Source organism: Octopus sinensis, unplaced genomic scaffold (genome assembly GCF_006345805.1).
Source record: "Octopus sinensis unplaced genomic scaffold, ASM634580v1 Contig11667, whole genome shotgun sequence".
Lineage (NCBI taxonomy): Eukaryota > Metazoa > Mollusca > Cephalopoda > Octopoda > Octopodidae > Octopus > Octopus sinensis.
The window spans coordinates 44,728-66,720 of record NW_021832430.1 but is presented as its reverse complement, the minus strand read 5'-3'; the positions used below and the strand labels follow the sequence as shown (position 1 = coordinate 66,720).

Genomic DNA, 21,993 nt, shown 5'->3' with positions numbered 1-21,993 from the left:
AAACGAGAAATAGTCGAACAACAAAAAAAGAATTATGAAAACGTAGAAGTGTTTGTCAGCGGATAATGGCATCATTCAAGTATAGGCATTTGGCACGGTTCATTCCGTTAAACTTGGACGCAGCAACAAGAGTGTAAGCACCCATGTTCTTGAAGACAATCAAATCATCCACACTAAGCAGTGGCATCTCCACCCCCTCACAAATACAGTCGATACTGTCACATGTTGGTCCCCACAAATCACATTTGTACATTTTACTAAAATCCAGGCCCCGTTGACATAAAGGAGCAAGTGTAGCATGGTCATACATCACACAATTGAAGGCCCCATATACTCCATCGTTGAGATAGTACATCATTTTAGAAGAGCTCTGCCGAACACTGACAACTCGAGTCACCAAAGTATAAGCCGAGGCCACAAAAAATCTCCCCGGTTCAGAAATGACTTGGAGATATGGAAAGTCACCACCAGGAAAGAAAGTAGCGAGTCCCGAATTTATATACTCAGAAATCAGCTTAAATGAAACAGGACTGTCATCTGCTCCAGGAAAGCCTCCGCCAATGTCCAGCAAGTATGGAGAATAACCGATTCTCATAGCTTCGGAAAAAGCAAATTTAGAAGCTTCTATAGCATGCCAATACAGCTTCGGATCCTCACATCCACTGCCCACATGGAAACTAGAACTGAATGAGCTAATCACACCTAATTCCCACAATATTCAATTCCATTGATTTAGCCGCAAATAGCAGACTTGAGACATCTTCTTTGGCGCATCCGAACTTGAGGCCAAGATTGCATTGAACTTTGCCGTTGCTTGGGGGCAGAATACGAAGAATAAGTCTGGCTTTATGAGAAAACACTGCACCTGGCCGTCGGGAAATGATTTTTTATTTTTACAAGTTCTGAATAATTGTCGAATGTCATGAGGGAAATATCGTTGGACTTTGCATATTTTATAGCATTCAGTTGTTTGCAAGGATTTGCATAAACTATCTGACTGGGAGTCGCCCCCAAAGAAGTGACCGCTTGTATTTCACTCACAGAAGCACAGTCAAAAGACAATCCTGCCTCAACCATCAACTTAAGAACCCGTCTATCATTGTTACATTTTACGGCTAAAATGTGGTTAAATAAAGATTACCGTAGAAGGGACGCACTTGGGGAAGATAGGTAAACCACTTTGAAATTTTGCACACAATATCGTCCAGATCCACGACATAGAAAGAATCTTCTTCTTCAGAGAAGCCTGCCATCTTAATAACCTCGGATATGTGCTTGAGAGTGTTTTCTGGGGTCATTTTTACGAGAAGACAAAAATTTAATTTTTCTCAAGAGAACTTAGAAGGCAAAATGAAGCTTGCGAACGTTATAGTATGTCTTCCCTGCGCAGTTTAGTGAAAGTGCTGACAAATTAACGCGCAACAACAAAAACCGCAAATGCCCATAAACAAGGTCAACATGCTATTATTTTTTTGTTTAAATTAGGTTAACCCGCAAAAAAGTTTAATAGACTTTAATGATATCTGATTTAATTTTAATTAAACGTTTTTAAAATATATAAATGTATTAATTTGCAACATATTTTTCCAGATAAATAATATAAGTTTCGGTAAAAAAATGTAATTTTGGAACACCAAATTTTAAACTGTTTCAAATGTTTTAGGAAAACAAAATATTATTAATTCTAAATTCAGGACATTAAATCTCATGCTAGTTTATCTTAGGAAAGCTTCATTCCCTGTAGTTTAAACGTCGTTTGTCTACTGACACGAAAACTACATTAAATTATTTGCTGATATTTTAGTCGAGAATATTTTTCTCAAAATTGAATATCGAATTTTTGACTAAGTGCTCCAAATACGCCATCTTCAGTTTCAATTTAATGTCAATGTGTCGGAATTTCTGAAATAGACGAAATTTAAAGTTCCTTGAAAACATTAGGGCATCTTCCATTTACAAAATGAAGAACTTATTCGATTTATACAAGAAAATGAATCTTTCAAATCTTTAGTTTTTGATATATTTTTTTAGATTCTTAAACAAAATATGAACAGTTTATAAGAGTTTGGAGGTCAGCTCAAAGACGCCGCGCTGTGTATCGAGTGGCAGTTTCCGCGGAGCACCGCGACCGAGATTCGCTGGAAGAGCCAGCTCGTCTCCCTCCGGTCGTTGGTCTTCCTAGCAATCCTACTGGCAATGTCGGTAAGAAGGCGAGTCCCAGACTTGCCAACGATTCCAGATGTTTCGAAGGCGAGGGGGACAAACTCGTAAGAGTCCGAAATACTTCCATACTTCGTCCTCTTAGCGTCTTCAGCCTGAGCACTGGCAGAACCCGGGTTAGTGATGGACTTGAGTAACATCGTCGCGGAAAACGAGTCAACACAAGTTGCATCCCAAATCAGGGACTTGCCTTCCCTGAAAGGGAAGGTAGTCATCCCGTCAGGACGCTTTCCATCACTCCGACAGAGACCGACTGGCTCTAGAGTGGAGGGGAAACCTGCCGACTCTAGTGCCCTTTTGACGACGTCAGACAAAAAATTAAATTTAATATAAATATCATCAAAACATAAAAATCTCATTCGAGCTAATTTTGGTTTGTAACTATAGCTTCAGTATTGTCGACGTAGACTTCGAAACTTTTTTTGCCGTTATTTTTTGGTATTTCTCCATCAAATAGAACTTGTGAGTTTAACCTTACTTTTATAGATTTTACTCCAAAGTCCACCCGAGTACTATTTCCATAGTTCTAAAGTAAATATAATCATATATACCCATAAGTCGATTTTAGAAATTTGTAATTGTTCGCAAAAATTTGAAAATATTAATATTTTTAATTCCGGGTTGTACTCAGGTAAAAGAAAGTTGGCGTCATTTGTGGAGAAGGATAATTTATTATTCATAATTACATGGAACTATTATAAGGTTAAAGCAAAACTATATTTACATTGTTTAAAAAATTTCCATTTGTCATAGTGACTTTAATTTTGTCAATTCCGACGCACTGACCTCCCCAATTTGATTTAATCTCAAACAACAGTGTATTAGGATTTTGTAAAAACTGACTTATTCCGTCAAAATATAAATTATGAATTAAAAAATCAGTAGATTGACAAAAATTCGAGATTTTTGATTCTTCAGAGATGATGTCGTCGGTTTTGTAGTTACAGTTTTTATTTGAAACTTTGATAAGGTCCAAATTCTTTAAAGCTGTTTTTTCTATTGTTGGAAGCATTTTTTTGTTTTTTGAACTGAATTTTGGTTCAAACTGAGAATGTAAGGGAGCACGAGACATTTTGTGTTCATTCAACTCATTTGAGTCGTTTTTTAAATTTTGATTTGAGTCATTCAACTCACTAATTTGATTATAAACACTATTTGTAATGTCATTATCCGGAGGATTAACTGGCTGGGAATTTGACGATTCTTGATTAACATACTCTGACAGTTGCTGTAAAAGCAATATTTTTTCCCTAAAAATATTGAATCAACAAAAACTGTTTCTCTAGCTTAAGAATTTGTTGAAAAATATAATTGCATTTTTGGACAGACGAAGACAGGCAGTCGAACTTCAAAGAATCTATCGGGTCTATTGGAAAAGAATTCGAATTTTTTGGCGAATTGGATCCTGAATCTTCGATATATTCATCAATAGACGTTATAAATTCTTTTTCCTTGTCATCAGATTGTTCTTTAGAGGGGAGTTGCCAGAAACTATGGATTGGTTTTTGGTCAAGAAAGTCTGATATAATTATATTAATGTGCCTTTTTTATTTTTCTGGAAATAGTTTAACTCATTGGGAATTTCATTAAATACTCAAAATAAGTTATCAAAATACTGTTTTTACAAGGAACTGGCCACAGACCTGTTTTCGTCTTTTTAACCATTTTAGGCCCATTCACATAAACAGAAAAACCATTTTCTAGTTTTTCATATTCTTTATTCAAGTTTTTATTCATTAAAACTTGTTAGTACTTTAAAATAACAAAAATATTTGAATTACTAATTTTATATGATCAAATCCGTTTCCACGGTTACACTAATGTTAATATTAGTTCACAGACAATTTAATATATTTATATATTTAAATATGACAGAAAGTTATTTTAAAATACGTCTATTATCTGCGCAAATGAAGCACCTTTTGGTTGACGCATTGACGTAACCTTGATTAAATAAAAATAAATTAATAAGCTAACTAATATCTTACTAGTACTGATCCATCGGAGTGAATAAAGAACGTCATTCCACACAATTATTTTCTTCCTTCTTTTCTCTGGGTTTGTAGAATTCCGATACATTGCAGTCCAGTGCTTCTTGCTGATTAGATGTCAGGAAAAAAACTGAATCAGTGAGCATCAAACGAATAGTCTTTAGAATCCTCTTAAAAACAGTTGCCCGCATATATTCCCCTCATGAACAAGTAGGCAAATTATTTATTTTATGCAAAACCGAGAGAACAGAACACAAGTTATATAATTAAGGGAAAATAATAAACGATTAGGAGCATGAAAGTGCAAAATACTAAGTTCGTGGATAGTTCTCACAAGAGAAAAAAATTCCGAAAACCAGGATCAATGAATTAGTTAATTTCTCATCAGGTTATATCTGAGGTCTAGTTTCTGGTAAATAATTAGAATTCAAAAAATAATTAAAATTTTAATTAAAAATTTTTTGGCATTAGATGTAAATTAATTCAATTCTAATTAGGAAAGAAAATTCTTCGTTTTTGAAGATCAGAAACACAAGTTAATTTAACAAACTCGACTTTTTGTGTACAACAAAGTCAAGAATGAAATAATTTTTGAACTGTTATGTTGCTGGAACATTTCATTGAGCGCTAACAGAGTGACTCTGATCAGAAGATTTAGAAGGATTTGGCAGGGATCAGACTTTTCTTATAAGAAAAAAGAGAGATTACCAACGATTTAGATTAAAATTCTTAATTAATTAAATAACATAACTTAAAGAATCCCGTTCTTTCTTAATGAAATGATAAAGCTTTTAAAAATTAAAGAGATCATTGTTATTACATTAAAACAAGAAAAAGTTACAAATAAAGTGATGATGCGAACACTACATCTCGTTTAATCATTGTAATACCTAAAACAAGTAAAATATACAAAATACAATTCTGAAACTTTTCTTCAATCTCAAGACATCCCATATTCTTTGCAACTCGAATTAAATCGTTCAACAGTTCTTCCAAACTCTTAAGAGAGCGAATCACACATCCCTCAAAATGATCCGTCATCTCACATATGGCACTAAAAGACATGCCTCCGGCCCACGCCTTTGTGACTTCCATCAAGCCAGTCTTAAATGAATCCACATATTCATCCTCGTCAATCTCCAACTTACACTCTCCAGAAATAACAGCAATTCTCCTTGCCACATCCTGCACATAAACACCCCAGTCACTCACACCTGCAACGACGATAACGAACTTGTCAGAATATCCGACAATTTAGGGAAGGACATTGATTTGATAGAAAAAACGAAACAACTAAGAATAGAACAGATATCATCGCAGCTCATGTTATTGAAAAACCCAGAAAATACCAATTCCGTGAGCAACAACTCGTCACCACTAGAACTCAGCAGACTCCAACTTACCTTGATATCTCACATGCAATTCGCCCTTTCATATCAATTACATCACTCGAATTTATAAAGTTCAATCTTCGCAATACACGCTTTCTACATTTCAACTCGTCCATTTGAAGCAACGACTTCTTCTGCTTTAAATCGACTTTCAGTCCTTTTATTTTTTCTGCCAACTACAATTCACATTATTCTACCAACCTGCTGTTTTGAGTGAAATGCAGCACAAAGTTCGATTTTCTGAGAGGATCGATGAAGGGGATGCGATTGCAATCGTTCTTCAAACGCCTTCGTTTTGTTAACTATAGAGGCCAATTCTTTGCTTTTTATTTTCATGTCCTCGATGGGGTCTATCAACGGTATGTCGCCATTGAATCGTTTACATACTTCCTAAACCACTGAGTCCGTCATTTTACATCGATAATTCTGAGAACTCGTCGCCGACTTTCTTCACTGGAAAGATCTTTTGGCAACTTTAAACACACACTACTGATACGGACAATTGAATTGAGCATTAAACTCATAATCTTTGGATTAATCAGTTTATGTAACCTCATGATTCTTCCCATTCCCCAACATAACATCAATAGCGTAAGTTCGAGTCGCAGATCCAATCTAAAAAGTTATAGTTTAATTAGATATATAACAGAAACTTGATAAAATAAGTAAAACTAAGTAAAAATATAACATTTTTCCCTTCTTCGGACTTGTAGCAATTTAAAACAGCAGCCCAAGCTGATTTAGTCGTCGTTGACTGTTCGTTGAATTCTGACAATTGAATCTGCAGAGTAACCACACAAATAAAATACTTTAACAAGTCTCCCGACTTGAAGAAAAGGTACACAGTTTGTTGGAATATGAAGGAATTTGAGAAGTTTATTCTCTAGGAGTTCTAAATGCTTTCTCGTCGTGTAATACGTCGATATTTCTTTCTCATTAGGAATTTTGGTATCCAAATACATTTGCTCGAGATTGCTCAAATCTGTCAAAATGACTGTACCACAAACCTTTAAGCAATCCTGGAATTTCTGCATAATTTTGGAATTGGTGAAACGACCTGCCCATTATATACTCGGGGTTTATTCCCTCAACTCGCAACAATTGCAAAATCATGTTGTAGGTCAAATGAAAAGCACTGTTCAAAGGATCGGGAGAACCCTGTCACTTATTTAAAAACTTAACAAACCAAAAACAATTCCTTACACTCGGCAGAAGTCATTTGCTGGTCAACCATCATTATGGAAGTCCCATTCTTGTCCAATCCTCTTCTTCCAGCCCTTCCACTCATCTGGATATACTCTCCCGGAGTGATCTACACATAAAAAACAACTCCTCACCGTCCGGACTTGTTTTCCGTCAAACTTCCTCATACTTGTAAACACTACTGTACGAGCAGGCATGTTCACTCCCATTGCAAATGTCTCAGTGGCAAACAATACCTACAAATCAACAAATTGACACAACTTTTAAAAGTCCTTCACCGAAAAGTATTTCAACAATCTCTTTGATGATCGGCATGAGTCCCGAATGGTGAATTCCTATTCCTTTCTTTAACAAGGGAGTCATGTTTTGAATCTGAAATATACCAATATGATAGACTTGAGGTAGTTTCCTGTCGTCCTCAGACAGTTCGGCGATGGCATTCAGAAATATCTCTTGGATGATGCTCTTCTCCTCTGAGGATGACCAAAACCAACTACCATTCGTTGTAAAATCCATTTTAGACATCTCAAGTCCATACGCCTCACAATCCTTTCTGGAAAAACTGAATATAATTGCAGGTGTCATATGCTCCTCAGAAATATAGTTGACGACTTTCAATATGTTAGATTTGGCTATAATCAATTATATATAGACAACCAGACTGTCCTGATGTTCGAGTCCTCATAGTAGTGTTAGATCCTGTCCCCGACTTACGAACTTGCTTCATCACCTTTTCAAAACTGTCAGTCCTCAGTTCGCCCTAAACTCAAATTATGAATATCCAACATTCTCGTCCACAATAAGACTAATCCCATCTCCACCACACGGATATATAAAGTGCTTCAGGGGAGTAGGACGGAAGTCAGTATAAACCACATGGCAGGGCTAAAAGTCATAATTTTATGAATTAAATTACCTGATTGTGTAATTGACATATCCAACCAGCGAATTGAGAAGCGTTAGGGATTGTGGCAGACAGGAAAACATAATGTACGGTATCCGGCAGTAAAATGATGGTCTCTTCCCAAACAACCCCCCTTTCTACACGACTGACAAGAAATAAGTACCTCGGTCTCTCATGTAGTGAATTTCATCAAAAACGACCCAACCAACTTCCCTCATGACCTGTGAACCACGGTAAAGCATATTGCGAAGAATCTCTGTGGTCATGACCAAAATTTTTGCATTTGGGTTATAAGTCACGTCTCCGGTGACCAAACCTACGTCGATAAACTTTTCCTGGAGATCTCTGTATTTCTGATTGCTTAGAGCTTTGATCGGAGTTGTATAAATGACCATTCGATGCTCTTCCACACATTTAGCGATGACATATTCCGCCAAAACAGTTTTCCCCGCAGAAGTGTGGGCGGAGACCAAAACAGATTGGTCATTGTCAAGACACGTTATGGCCTCCTTTTGAAAAGAATCCAATTTGAATGGAAATTGTAGCAAAGGGGGGACCCTTGGGTATAAAACTTGCAATTCTCCATCGTGTGGAACTGCCACCTGCAGGAAAGTTCAATTAGTATATAACTTCGTGTAAACATTTCTCAGATGACTCAATCCTGTAAATATGGGCTCGTTCTGACGATTGAAGGAAACTATTTATAGTATTTAGATACAAAACCAAGCATATTCGCTCTTGTCTGTTACTTCTACGGGGTCTTTAAGATCCTCAGAAAGATCGGGAATGGAATTTAGTTCTTTGGCTGTTTCAGAAGTAGTATTTATGGTTTCTACATAAACTACGTCTTCTTCTGGTTGTGATGCACCCGAAGAGGCATCTATTATATCAGGGAGTCTAGGATAGATATTTAGTTGTACAAACTGTGGCGATTTTTTGTTGTTCATGTCCTTTTTATTGTCAAAAAAAGTGAAATTTTTTCTTTTTCGGGATTTGGAATTTTGCTTATTTTCATCATTGAAAATCGAAAATATATTTTCGTCAAATAATCCGTCCATCTTAAGATTATATAAAAAATCGCACGAGAAACTAAACGCGAAAATTTTATGATATTCATTTTAAAAATAAAAATGTATATTTTAAAAAATAAAATACTAAATTTACGCTGAAAAATTCAAATTTACTTTATTACAAAAATAATAATTCCTAGAATTTTTTAAAATTTATGAATTTTAAACAATATCTAATTTTAATAAATTTATCTTAAATTTAAGTGATTTATTTTATTTTTAATAATTTATTTATTGGCTAACCATATTTGTTTAAAAAAAGGAAATATAGATTAGAAATAGGAAATTCGTAATATCCATGCAGTTTGTTCATTTCGCTACAGAAACTATAAATAAATCCAAAGAGAGGATAGATGATGAGCTAGTAGATAGATTTCACTATCGTCACACATTCATAATGCTTGCTTTCTTTGCAATAATCATTCTTTCTAAACAATATGTTGGAGATCCAATTTCATGCTTGACTCCAGGGGAGTTCAAAGGTAACACAAATTGTACATATTTTAGTTTCGCACAATACGTTTACAGAAGCTATCTGTTTAATAAATGGGACCTATATATTTCTCACAGGTAAGCAAATATTAAGCGTTAAATATTACCACTGGATGTATTTTTTCTTGTTTTTTTCTGGATTTATGTTTTACATACCAATATTATTCTGGAGATTTGTGTTGAATAACAGTGGAATTAATATCAAAAAAATTGTCAACAGAGCAACCGATGTACAGAATATCAACAATTTCGATTTTGTGGACCAAGTATCGGCAATTTTAAGTATGAAAATTGACAATTACATTCAAACACGGTCCATAGAACAAAGTCGAACACCATTATATAATAAAATAATTCATTGCATATTTGGATACAACATCTTTCATTATACCTGTTCATACATCACACTCAGTTACTTGGCCACAAAAATGCTGTTTTTGCTGAATCTCATATCCCAATTTATTATAATCAAATATTTTTTAGGAATCAATTTTTGGTTATATGGCCTGTCAATGATTCCTGGAATTAACCTTATTCCAAAAGTTAATTATTTTCCACTAGATACTTTATGTGATTTTCGCATTCGAGAAATAAATCGATATCATGTTTATTCGGTAGAATGTGTTTTACCAATAAACAATTTCGCTGAAAAAATCTTTATTTTCTTATGGTTTTGGTATACTTTATTGGGAATATGGACAATTTTAAATTTTTTTAACTGGGTTAGAAATTTTACATCTAACCAGTCACGAATCAAGTTCCTTCGTGCTTACATTAAATGGCCAAATTCACTTTCTTACGGACAAATGATCAAATTAAGAACCAGATTTGTTAAAGACTATTTGAAAGCTGATGGATTTCTTATTTTAAGAATTATTAAAAGCAATGTAAATAACATCGTAGTAGAAGAGGTCATCGATCAGTTATGGAGTAACTACTTGAATTACGCTAATTTAAATTGTTTAAATTAATTAAATAAAATTTTTTTAGCCATTCAGTAGAAAGTGTTGTCTTAACATTATTTTAATTCTGGTCAATAATCTTAATTATAAATCATTTTTAAATAATTACATCATTTTTTAATAATTAAGCAGTACAGAAATAGATTTATTATTCTTTTGAAAGAATATGCTAATTTTATTTGCGGAAGTAGAACTATAAGTTCCAAAATTCCAACTTCCGAAATGATCTGATAATTCCACAAATCAATTTACTGAAAAACATTCTATTTATGGGGTAGGATTTTTATACAAGTAATATGATAAATAAAATTAAAGATTTTTTCAGGGGTACGGATTGCTTGCGCGTTCCCGCGCACGATTGCGAGCGAGAAAGTTTATATTTTACAGAGTAACTATTCTGTTTAATTATGAAAAAATAACTTTGATTAAAAAATATTTTAGTAAGAGATTATTCATTACTACTTCAAAATCAGACGAATGTCATAAGGATTTCTAGAATAAATAAATCAAATCGATGCTGTAAAATAAAAATCCACTTAAAGTGAATAAATCTATTTAAAAAGTTCAAAAGTTTAGTAAATCAAAAGTTCTGCTTATGTTACAGTCACAAAATAAACTCCCTTATAAAGACTCACAGCAAACTGAAACAGGAAAAAAGACATTCTCCCGATTTCTCTATCGAACTAAGGAATCTAAACAAAAAATTATCTCTTCTATGAATCTGCACGAAGCATCCAAGTGGATATTATTTTTTGCCTTAATTGATTACAGATCAAAAACTTAAAAATTTGGAAGACCCTCAAGGACATAATGGCTGTAAGTTTAAAAAAATCCCGCGAGTTTACTACTTCTCATTCAAATACTCAACTCAATCCGGTTCATCAGGAAAACATGCTAATGAAATATTACACTGCATTAAGTCACAAAACTGATCTGAAGGGCCCAAGTCTCAAATAAGCTAACATTTGCGGAATTTAAAACGACGACTTTTACGGGATATAAAGTCTCAAAATGTATTAAAAACTTGAAAAACTCCAACGCTGCTGGTTCTGACAACATTTAAATCTACCATCTTATCAGACTTTGGAATCACTGTTTGGTTTTAAAATAAGAACAATGCAGAATTTTTTCTAGATAATCGGAATTTGTCCGAGGTTTAAAGAGTTTGAAAAAGCTTATAAGTGCTTTCATTCTATTAGTCACGAGATGATTTAAATGGTGGATGGATATCCAGTCGCACCCTATGCGTTAGATTTTGTTACATTTTTTTATTAACTACTCAACTAATGCAGTGGGTATGAGAAAGATTGTCATCGATGATTTTTCGAGGAATACATTTCATATCTGAAATCATAAACGACCTTCCAGGAGGTCATAGCAGAAATATATCTCCTGTATAAATGCAATATCAATCCAATTTACCGACATGAAGTTTTGTTGGTACGTGAATAGTATTCTCCACGAGAACGTGACCCACATCGACATCTGCCTATCTAAAAGCTCCACTGCGGAACTTCAATCAGTAAAAAACAAGGATATGCGTATTATATTCAAGTGTTTGAAATCAAAAAATTGGCGCACACTCTTCTAAGGTCCTTTGGAAGCAGTTAGAATCACTTCGATTCTTTATTGAAGAACGGACTATTAGCGAAAAAGGCTTGACTGAGTTTTTTATTTTACGGTGATGGAACGTTTGCATATTTGACTAAATTTTGGTTCGATTGAATTAAGGTTTGATGATTGACTTGGCCATTCCAAAACATTTATTTTATTCATTGATAACCATTCAATAGTTATTTTTGACTTATGTTTTGAGTCATTGTCATTATGGAATGTTCAATTGTAGCATAAAATTTAATTTAGCGACCGAACGAAACAGACATTGTTCCAGGATCTTGCAATATATTACAAACAATTCACCGACGCCTGTTGATAAAAAAACAGCCCGAATTTTACTGCAAAGATTTGCTAGAAAAAACAAAGGGATATAACATTTTCAATCTTATAAATTCATATTTCGAGCATATAAAGTTGGTTTGAAATGAATGTGTGGGTATCTGCACTGATGGTGCTCCAGCAATGACGGAACATGTTAAAGGCTTTGTTTCTGTTGCAAAAAATAAGAATCCGGTCTTAATTCACATGTTTTGTTTTTTTATCGTGAGGTATTGGTTGCAAAAACTATTAGACATATTAGACATGAACTTAAATATGCTTTGAACACCGTCTACTCTGAAACAGTTGGACTCATTCGAAACGACGGGGAACGTCCTGACGGGATGAAAATAAATATCATAAAATTTTCGCGTTTAGTTTCTCGTGTGATTTTTTATTTTCACGGGAGATAGGTCACTTGTTTGGGACGTGACTTGTGTGTATTCCTTTTCGGAGACAGTGTTGCCCTGGACAGCATGTTCTCCAGGATACACTTGCGTACTCACGGATGAGAAGACGAGGTCGAAATACGTACTCATTTCTGACGCTTACGAGTTCGTGCCCCTTGCTTTTGAGACCACTGGCGTGGACGGTAAGGAGGCTGAGAAGTTATTGCGAATGCTCGGCGAGAAAATTGCATTGAAGACGAATGACCGGAGGAAGGCGAGCTGGCTCTTCCAGTGCGTCTCGGTCTATTCTATGCGGGAACTGCCTCTCGATCCGCAGTGCGTCTTTGTCGGGCTGACCTCCAGGTCTCATATAGCTATACTAGTTTTTGATTACAGTTTTTTGAATGTCCTTTTTTTAAAAAATTGATTTTAGTTAACCCATAAGAATTATTTTACAACAAAGTATTTCCCAATTCTTGGTAATCTATTGCGTTTACGCGTCAATCATATAAATCTTAAAAAGTTTTCACTCTTGATTATAAATAATATTGATCTAAAAATTTGATTGTATAAGGGTATTGTGTTGTAACTAGAAGTGAATATCTGATATGGCTTTGTTATTTTCAAGTTTAGTGATGTAAAAAATCTATAGAACAATTAAGTATATCCTTAAAATATGGTCAAAGGATATTTCTTTTATTATCTTCATAAAATACTTTTGTATTTTGATAGTCAATATTATTATCTGAAATATCGGATTCTTAACAAACATATGTTATTTTTTACATAACTTAAAACGATACCCGTATTTTATTGATAGAATTACATAATTGCATAGTTTTATAGAAGTACAAAGTGGACAAAATAATTCTGTCGCAAATAACCAATTTTTTAGTCGTCTCAACTGTAATTTATTTAGTGTTATTGTTGTAGCGTTTTCATTTTTTGCACATTCTCTTAATCTCTGAGTAAAAAACTAAAATTTTTAATATTTATCAACGTTTCTTTCCAACTCTGGTTCTTTACTTATTTTCTCTTAAAACGATCTGTAACTATCGATTAGATGCTTAAAAGTAGTAAATTCAATTTTTTTACGAAGTTAAAAAAAATTTTAACAGCGCTTTTACCTTTTCACCGATGACCACTCATTTTGAAAGCAAGTGAAAAAAATTCTACGCTGTTCGGAAAAGAGGCATACTTCGGTTCGTTTTGAACATCGGCCAGAAAGTAGACATCCGTCTTAGAAGAAAGCAAGGCCCATTTTGAGAAACAGTCGGTGCATGTAAGGTCTAAGACAAGAGACTTACCGCCATGGAAAATGGATGTAGTTGTCCTATTTGTTGTTTTCCGTCGCATCTGTTGAGTCCACTGGGTTCCAGTATTGACGAAAATCAGCAGAGAGCTTTTAGGACGACATCCTTAGGGACAAGCTTTGAGGTATTCTACCAGCACTCACGCAGCATGAAAAGCCCTTGGTTCCGTCTCCACCACGGCAGTAGTATAATAACTACATAAATTATTTGATCATGTAATTACAGATTAATTGATTGATGTTAGCCTATTTGATCGATCAGTTATAACTATGTGATAACCAAGCTAACCAAATATTCTGCCCTTTCGAATGAGTTTTTCGTGATGCCGATAGCGGTGGAGACGTCTGATGCTCTTGGTCCAAAGACGGAAAAATTCTTCCGCAAGCTCGGGGCAAAATCTCACGATCCTTGGTGGGTGGACTGGCTTTTCCAGCAGTTATCGATCGCCGTTATCCGAGGGAACAGTTTGGCGATCCGTCAGGCCGCTGGCCCTCCCATCAATTAATTTTTTAACACTTTTTACAGCGCCAATAAATTTATAAACTATGTGGTCTATGTGGTTTAAAGTGCTTAGAAAGAGTACAATAAAAAAATATAGAACTGGAAATAAAACCAAACTAACAAAAGGATCGAGAAAGTAAAATGTCAACGAGACTCTGCAAATCCAACACGGTTGTTATCAAAGTCAAAGACAGTGTAATACATTCTTATAAAGACATCCCCCAATATCCAGATGGGATGGCCAGGAATGTCCATTTCAATAATTTCAACCATGCACATCCCAAATAAGTTAATCTACCCAATCACAACCCAATACAATCAACAGGGACAATGTAGTCTTCAGGCCTCAACACAAACTTGGTCCCCCCAATGTTCAGAACCAACGAAGGAAAACTTTTGACCGACCTGCAGAACAGAACTGGCTACACAGTAACTAACAAAAAATACAATGTTGCGAATCTTGTAGGCTCCTAACAATTTGTAAATCAATTCCACTTTATCTTTCGGCCCGACCAACAGAGAAGTGCCCGTATCGGCAATGGCCTCGATGTTCTCAAATGTTAGACTTCCAATAGAAATGCTGCAATAAACACCTATAACACGACCTGTCGACTGTAAACTGCCAATAGTACTGCATACTAACATCCACATAGGTAATATTCCCTCTATAGTGCTGAGGATCAAGGAATCCAATCGTCAGTTCTCCCCCAAAGGATCCATCGGGGTCACTACGACTCAAAAATAGGAAAACTTTGAAAGATAGAATGCAAAGAGAGATCGATCTATCAATCCTTGACGTCTCATTTGCTGAATTGGAGGCATTACACCGTCTACCGCTATGGAGGGGTATGCCATTCCGAATATTCCGTCGAATTTCATCAGAACAAACAAAGGGAACATTTTAGTCATTTCCCCGAACACTTGTCCCTCCACTTTCAGACCCCCAACTGTCAGAGTGTCTTTGCTAAGAAATCCGTAGACATTTCCTGAGCCATAGTCTATTTCAATGCTCCTTCCGTCCTTTATGTAAGTGGAGGACTGGTTAGACATGTAAGTTTGATGGTCTATTTTTTGATTATTAATATAACTTATTAATGTTTGTTTAGAAGATGGTATCCACAGATTTGACGAACCAGTGTCAAAGATCACTTTAAAGTTCTGAGGGGGTGTTCCGAGGGATATTTCTCCGTAATATTCAACCTGGTAATGTTTGGTTAGTGATATACATTTTGGTAGTCGTGGAGCGGAATCATGGGGTCTGAATTTTCAGTCAGCAATTCGATCTTGGGTGTATCCCCTAATAAAAATCTGATGCCGTGTGACATCAATTTCTTGAATTCTTCATGTCGCCGATTACTATGCTCCCTCGTTAATTTGATTCTAAAAAATAATCATTTATATATACACCGATAAGACAATCCTTGAGTTAGTAATAACACCAGAAGCAAAATCATATCAAAAGAGCTATCTTAAGTACTGTGATTCTATTGTTTTTATATTGATTATCAAAATACATATTAATTTACCTAAAATAAAAGATATTTGTGATAATATTAATTTAACTAAGAGAATTTGATTTTAATTCGAAACATATTCGATCTCCACTTGCTGTAATTTTTTTGAAGATGTTATCTCAACTTCAACCAAAAAAATTTGACTCATTATCTTGTCAAAAACAAACAAATCTGGCTTGATTTGATCCAAAACGATGTCAGTCTTTATAAATGTGTTCACCTTGATTTCAACTTTCTCATTCGTTTATACAGATTCTACCAAATGTGTTTTGAGCCTTTTATAATTATTAAGTCCAAATTCTCAACAGTGTATGCACCTCATTACTTCATCATGTTTCCTGACATAATCCCCATGTAACATCTTTTTACATTAGTGCCATAGTAATCGACAGTCTTCTATCTTATGCAGTGGAAACACATTGAATTATGCTCTGAAAATAATTAATTTTATCTTACACAAGACAGAATAAGTCTTCAGACCGTAGGGAGCTGTTGCCTTTTGTTAGTCAGTGACTAGAGTATTCACTAAATACATTGTAGCATTTTTGTATAGGATAGAATGAAGACATTAAAAAAAATCTGTTCCAGTAAGTACTTGTTCTGGACACCTACACCAGTTTTCTGTTAAGTAAAACTTATTTTTCAAGTAGATATTTGTGTTTCAAGTACTCTTCAATAGTAGCTAGATAAGTTTTTTCAAGCATTTATGAGATTTTATCTGTTCGGTAAATACTTGTTCTGGACACTGACCACCGATTTCGGGTAAGTAAAACTGATTTTCAAGCAGATATTTGTGTTTCAAGTATTTTTTAATAGTAGCTAGATAATTTTGTTCGGCCTAAAGAATCGAAAAGCTTCTTTTACTATTTTGGTCTTTTAATTCCATAAAAAATCAAAGAAGTATACGTTCAATTAGAAGAGAAATTGAACTCAATCTTCTTCCAAAAATGTAACGGGGAGGTATAATATCGATGCTGTCCGTAACATACCCTTCGAGGATGTGTTATCGAATGTTACCGGTCTGTGCCAGGCACGGAAAATACTCATAAAAATTCCAAAAGCTACTAGGATTGCCGTAGCTGACTTGCTCACAAGGCCATTTTAAATGCACTTGATTCTGAACAGTTTTCAGATTAGTTGAAATTATTCTGCCTTGGAGCCATGGCTATTGGGACAACTCACAGGAAACCTAATTCAAACCTGCGTGCTTCACAGACTTCGCTGTTAAAGAAAAATCTCATTCTCTTTGACCAAAATCCATACATAGTTCTCTCCATCCCCCATTGTATCTGAGCCCTCTTCAAGGAATAAACCCGAAAATGCTAACCTTCTTATTAAAGTCCACGTCCGAAAAGGTTCTCGAAAATGATGTTAAAGCAGCTGTCCGGCTTGTGGCTACTGATGACATTGTTCTACCCCATTCCGAAGAGGTTCTCGAGCCACTCAAACTTAAACACCCTGCGGCTCAAAGTGACCTGCGTGCTCCGCCTGTTCGGAAACCATACACATTCGTTTACCTCCTCGGAAATCTTAAGCTGTATCGGAAGTTTCCTCCCGGCAGCAGTGGCGGTGTGTACGGCTCCTCTGACCTTGGGGCATTCTTCAAACCTATCCAACTTGGGGTTGCTGTTAGGAGCGGTTGCGAGGCTACAGCTCATGTCTTGAGATCATACACCATCAGTGTCTCTGCCGCTTCTTACCCTGATAGGGTCCTACTCAAACTTGACATAAAGAACGCCTTTAACTGTATCTGTCAGGACCACTTCCTCTCGGTTTGCCACAAATACTTTCCCATTTTGTACCCCCTGGCACTCCTATCCTACGGGAGACCAGCTCTCAAATGTTCGGTAACAATATAATCCCCTCATGTACAGGAATTCAACAGGGTGATCCCCTAGGACCCCTCCTCTTTGACTTGGGAATTAATGAAATAGTCCGGTCGGTCTCCTCTGAATTGAATATTTGGTATCCGGCTCCCCAAACTCAATCCTCAAAGATGCTCTATCGTTGGCTCCTGCACTTCTCAAGATTGTACTAGATATTACTGCTCAAAATCTAAATTAGTTAACCTCAACCTTGGTTATGAATGCTTTGGCCAACTACTATCGTCCCTCCGCACTGGTCTTGATCAAGTACATACGACTGATGTCAGACCACCGACAAATCCTAATTTACTAATTTTTTTGTCTAGAAATTTTCTAACAATTTTGTTCAAGTCTAAGATAGTGCTGTGTCTATCACGAAAGTTCATTCCATGCGACTAAAAAAATTCAAGACGACTTTAAATAATGGTTCATTATCATTTGTTAATTGTCAATAATTGATAAACATCCTGGAGAGTTCGTACGTATGACGTTAAATGTCAGAAGAATTTTTTGTACCATGAAAAACACAATTGACTGAGGACTTAATTCATTATAGAGTTTCAGTAGCTTATTTTCAAGAAACTAAGCTCAACAAGGATTTCGATGAGGGTGTTGATTATATAGGATTATCTTAAAAAACCGTAATGTTGCACTATGGACGTGGATTTGGAATCAATAAGCCTCAATTCAAATATCTGGAGAATCAATAACAGAATATCAGTGCCGGAGAAAACACTTTTGAAAATTTTATAGAAGCTCATAGTATAGGAACAAGGAACTCAAAACGGAATTTGAACACTCGAAAAAACATATGACGACGTAGGCGGGACAAAGACAGAACCAGAATGGGTAATTGTCCCTATTTACAATCAAATTGTAATTCATCTGTCGACGTACTCTCAAATACATGTTGATGAACTCACAATTTTACAGAGGCACACTTTTGTCGAGTGACCATGAAGCTGTTGTCTCTCGATTTATATTTCTACACGATGCGTATGGAAGAAGAATATTTAATAAAAAAGAGATGGCCGAAAAAATTTTTTGTCTACTTTGAATCTTTCTTCAGAAATGACAATGAGAACATACCTCAGTTTTTTGTAGATCCTAGATGTCTAACTGTTCCAATTACTATCACAGAGATGCAAACTGCTCTCCAAAAATTACATAATGGTAGGAGTCCGGTTGACACAGTTCACAAAGGAGAGCTTATTCAGCTATTAAAAACATTTTGGATGAGGACAGTTTGAGAATGATAAACGTCCTACTCGAAAACAATGAATTGGAAGTGTGGGTTGGCTTGGGGCACTCTTGTAAATTCAAAGCACATATTTACATTTCACAAGGCGACTCCTTATATCCAATTCTATTCATTGTCTATCTAAAAACTGGTCTTTGTGGTTTTAGAGCTAAAATTCATGGAATTACGACATAGATTTTGTTTCTGAGGACTTGAATGACATCAGGATTGCACTTAATTACGCTCCTGAAGTATTCGGAGAGTGGTTCCTAAAAATGAATAAGCAAAAGACTGAGTTCATCACAGTCAAACGAGAAAATAAAGTTACTGACGAGAATAAGATCTAAAAAAGTCGGGTCACTGCTTGGTGACTGGAAGATGTCCAGCGAAGAAAAATGTCGGCATTGGCACTGAAGAGGGTTAAATCGACATGGCCGAGTTACCTGCATATCTCAAATCCCGTAAAAGTACGTTTATACAATGCTTTCATCTTATTTTACTGCATAACTCAGGAATACGGGGGCCTGAATCAGAAATGTGTTGAAAATCTCAATGCTTTTACTAGAACAAACTCAGACTTGGAAATACACTATCCGAGGAAGATCAAGAACCAAGACTTATACTCCATTTCCATAGCACAACACTTAAAGGAAATTATTACTAAGCCCCGATGGGGACTTTTCGGTCACATACTACGGATAGATCCCCCTGTTCCTGTTAATGATATCATGGAAACATACTTTCAATGCTTTTCAAGGCAGGGCACGCACGACACTACCACTGAGCATAAATAATGACTTAGAGCATGGCGGATTGTTCATTATTTACTGTCATAGTGGGTTCCACCAGTGACTTGTTATTTATTTAAAATTACTATTTTTATTATTTGTCACAAAAATTTGTGTGAAAATTGTCAATTTTTCAATTTTTAAAAAAATTGAGAACTAAAAAGATTTTAGTTTCAGTAAATTTAGAAATCTATATTCAACTTCATAACAAATAAATAGTGCATCACCAAAAAATCGCCTTTTTTACTTTTATGATAAAATTCTAGAGTTCATATTTTTATCAACATTTTAATCATTGGCAAGGAAGGTATATGGAAAACTTAAACGACGTAATCCTAATAGCATTTAAATACATAATCTCTACTAATCTGATATTTATAATGGGGAAATATTGATTTTTTAACTTTTATTCTAAATATGTGTTAAACCGTGTCATGTAAAAATACCAGTTTCGATGAATTTATTTATTTATTGAACCAGAAAACCAATAAAAAAGAGATGAATAAATAAATTTTTCATATATCAAATTAATAAATTTTAATTATATTAATTTAGATTTATAATAATTATTAAATATTATTAAAAATTGTATAAAAACAAACCACAAAGCTTATCAAATTTTATTTATTTTCGTTAGTTGTATAGATTTATTTTTCTATTTATCAGAAAATGCAAGATAACAGATTTATCATTACTCAACCGGAACTGAATTCCAAGAATCAACTAAGTAAAAATATGTGTTCCATTCCCCTGAAAAGACCAACGTCTGTATTTCTAATTTTTTTAATTTATAGTTTTCTTTCGACAACGAAACTTCCACTTACATGACAGTCACGGAAGCCATTTTAAATTATAAAAATGAATTCAACGTAGATCCCACTCAAGATTGGGCTCGTTCTGATATTAGACTTGTCGAAAAAAACGGAGAGTTTAAATTCAATATTTCCGCATCACGAAAAAAAAGATTTTTCAAAGATTTTGTTACAACTCTGCTAATGCTGAACTGGTTGGAATTTTTTATATTTTTTTTGTTTCTGTATGTAATATCCTGCACCATCTTTGCAGTAATTTGGTATATTTTGGTCTTAAATCAGGACCATGTAAATAAGAAAGACTGTGTATATAACCTCAACACTTTTTTGGGAGCAATGATTTTTTCAATGGTGACCCAGAGCACTGTGGGGTACGGAGACATGTATATTAGTTCAGACTGTTATGTTTCTGGAATCGTACTTACCTTGCAAACTCTTATTGGAATTTATCTCGAAGCAATAACTCTTGGGTTGGCCTTTAAAAAAATATCCACGCCACTTTCTAGAGCAAAAACTTGGATTTTTTCTAAAAAAGCAGTTATTTGTCAACGAAATGGAGAAAAGTATTTAATTTGCCGGATATTGAATATCCAGAAATCGCAATTAATCGCTTCAAATGTCAAAATGTTTTTTGTGTGTTCAAGAATGACCGTAGAAGGGGAAATCATTCCTTTCTATTTTAAAAGACTTGCAATTAATTTCGATTCAAGTTTAAGCGACTCTGGTTGGCCCATAACAGTGACTCATTTGATTAACGAAAATAGTCCTCTTTGTAAATATGATCAGAATTCCTTTATTTTCGAGGGCTGCGAAATTATTGTTATTGTTACCGGGATCAGCGAATCAAGCGGACATTCAGTCAAATCACGGACTTCCTATAAATCTAACGAAGTTCTGTGGAACCATAAATTTGCAAATATTTTTTCACTTAGTGGGAACGACTGGGAAATCAACATTGAGCATTTTCATAAAACTATTGCACAAGAAAAAACACGCCATGAATTTAATCAGTAATCTTACAATATGATTTTTTGCTTTAAATATAATTTTTTAATTCTTAGAAAAAAGTAGATAAATTATCGATTATTTAAAAATGAAGAGTGTAATTAGCCTTTATGATCTTTCCCTCTATTAGAAACGTATTGAGTGGTTTTTCTTTAAAACACATTTTTGGAATTCTCCTGGAATACGAATGACAATATTCTAGAGGCTAGAATTTTCGCACAACATCAAATCTTACGTTTTTTAGAAGAGCGGTATAATGTTCGGAAGAGAAGAATACTGTTTAGTATAAATCTTAACTCGTAATAAAAAAAATTTTCTACCACTTATTCGACGGGAAGTCACCTTTTTTTCTTATTTAGCATTATTCTTTAAGATTTGTTTTTCTAAAAATGCAAATT

General features: G+C 34.8%; 2 protein-coding genes across 2 annotated transcripts; one reads left to right on the top strand and one right to left on the bottom strand.

The window, feature by feature from the left end:
* Positions 1-55: 55 nt before the first annotated feature.
* On the bottom strand, positions 56-7,002 carry LOC115229051. Its single transcript, XM_029799475.1, has 5 exons — positions 6,975-7,002; positions 5,129-5,425; positions 3,568-3,739; positions 3,007-3,470; positions 56-702 (listed from the first exon to the last, which is right to left on the bottom strand). The coding sequence occupies exons 1-5, from the start codon at positions 7,000-7,002 to the stop codon at positions 56-58; spliced, it is 1,608 nt and encodes a 535-aa protein (XP_029655335.1).
* Positions 7,003-20,582: 13,580 nt separating this feature from the next.
* LOC118761297 (inward rectifier potassium channel irk-1-like) lies at positions 20,583-21,604 on the top strand. Its single transcript, XM_036499086.1, has one exon. The coding sequence runs from the start codon at positions 20,603-20,605 to the stop codon at positions 21,602-21,604; it is 1,002 nt and encodes a 333-aa protein (XP_036354979.1). The 5' UTR covers positions 20,583-20,602.
* The last annotated feature ends 389 nt before the right edge of the window (positions 21,605-21,993 follow it).

What these genes read in the sequence shown, in the direction of transcription:
- LOC115229051 (XM_029799475.1), bottom strand. Translation starts at nt 7,002, where the DNA reads ATGCCTGCTCGTACAGTAGTGTTTACAA. An exon ending in GACCCGATAGATTCTTTGAA is followed by an intron (nt 3,471 to 3,567) that starts GTTCGACTGCCT and finishes CAATATTTTTAG; the next exon opens with GGAAAAAATATTGCTTTTAC. An exon ending in GATTAAATCAAATTGGGGAG is followed by an intron (nt 703 to 3,006) that starts GTCAGTGCGTCG and finishes TGTGGGAATTAG; the next exon opens with GTGTGATTAGCTCATTCAGT.
- LOC118761297 (XM_036499086.1), top strand. Translation starts at nt 20,603, where the DNA reads ATGACAGTCACGGAAGCCATTTTAAATTATAAAAATGAATTCAACGTA.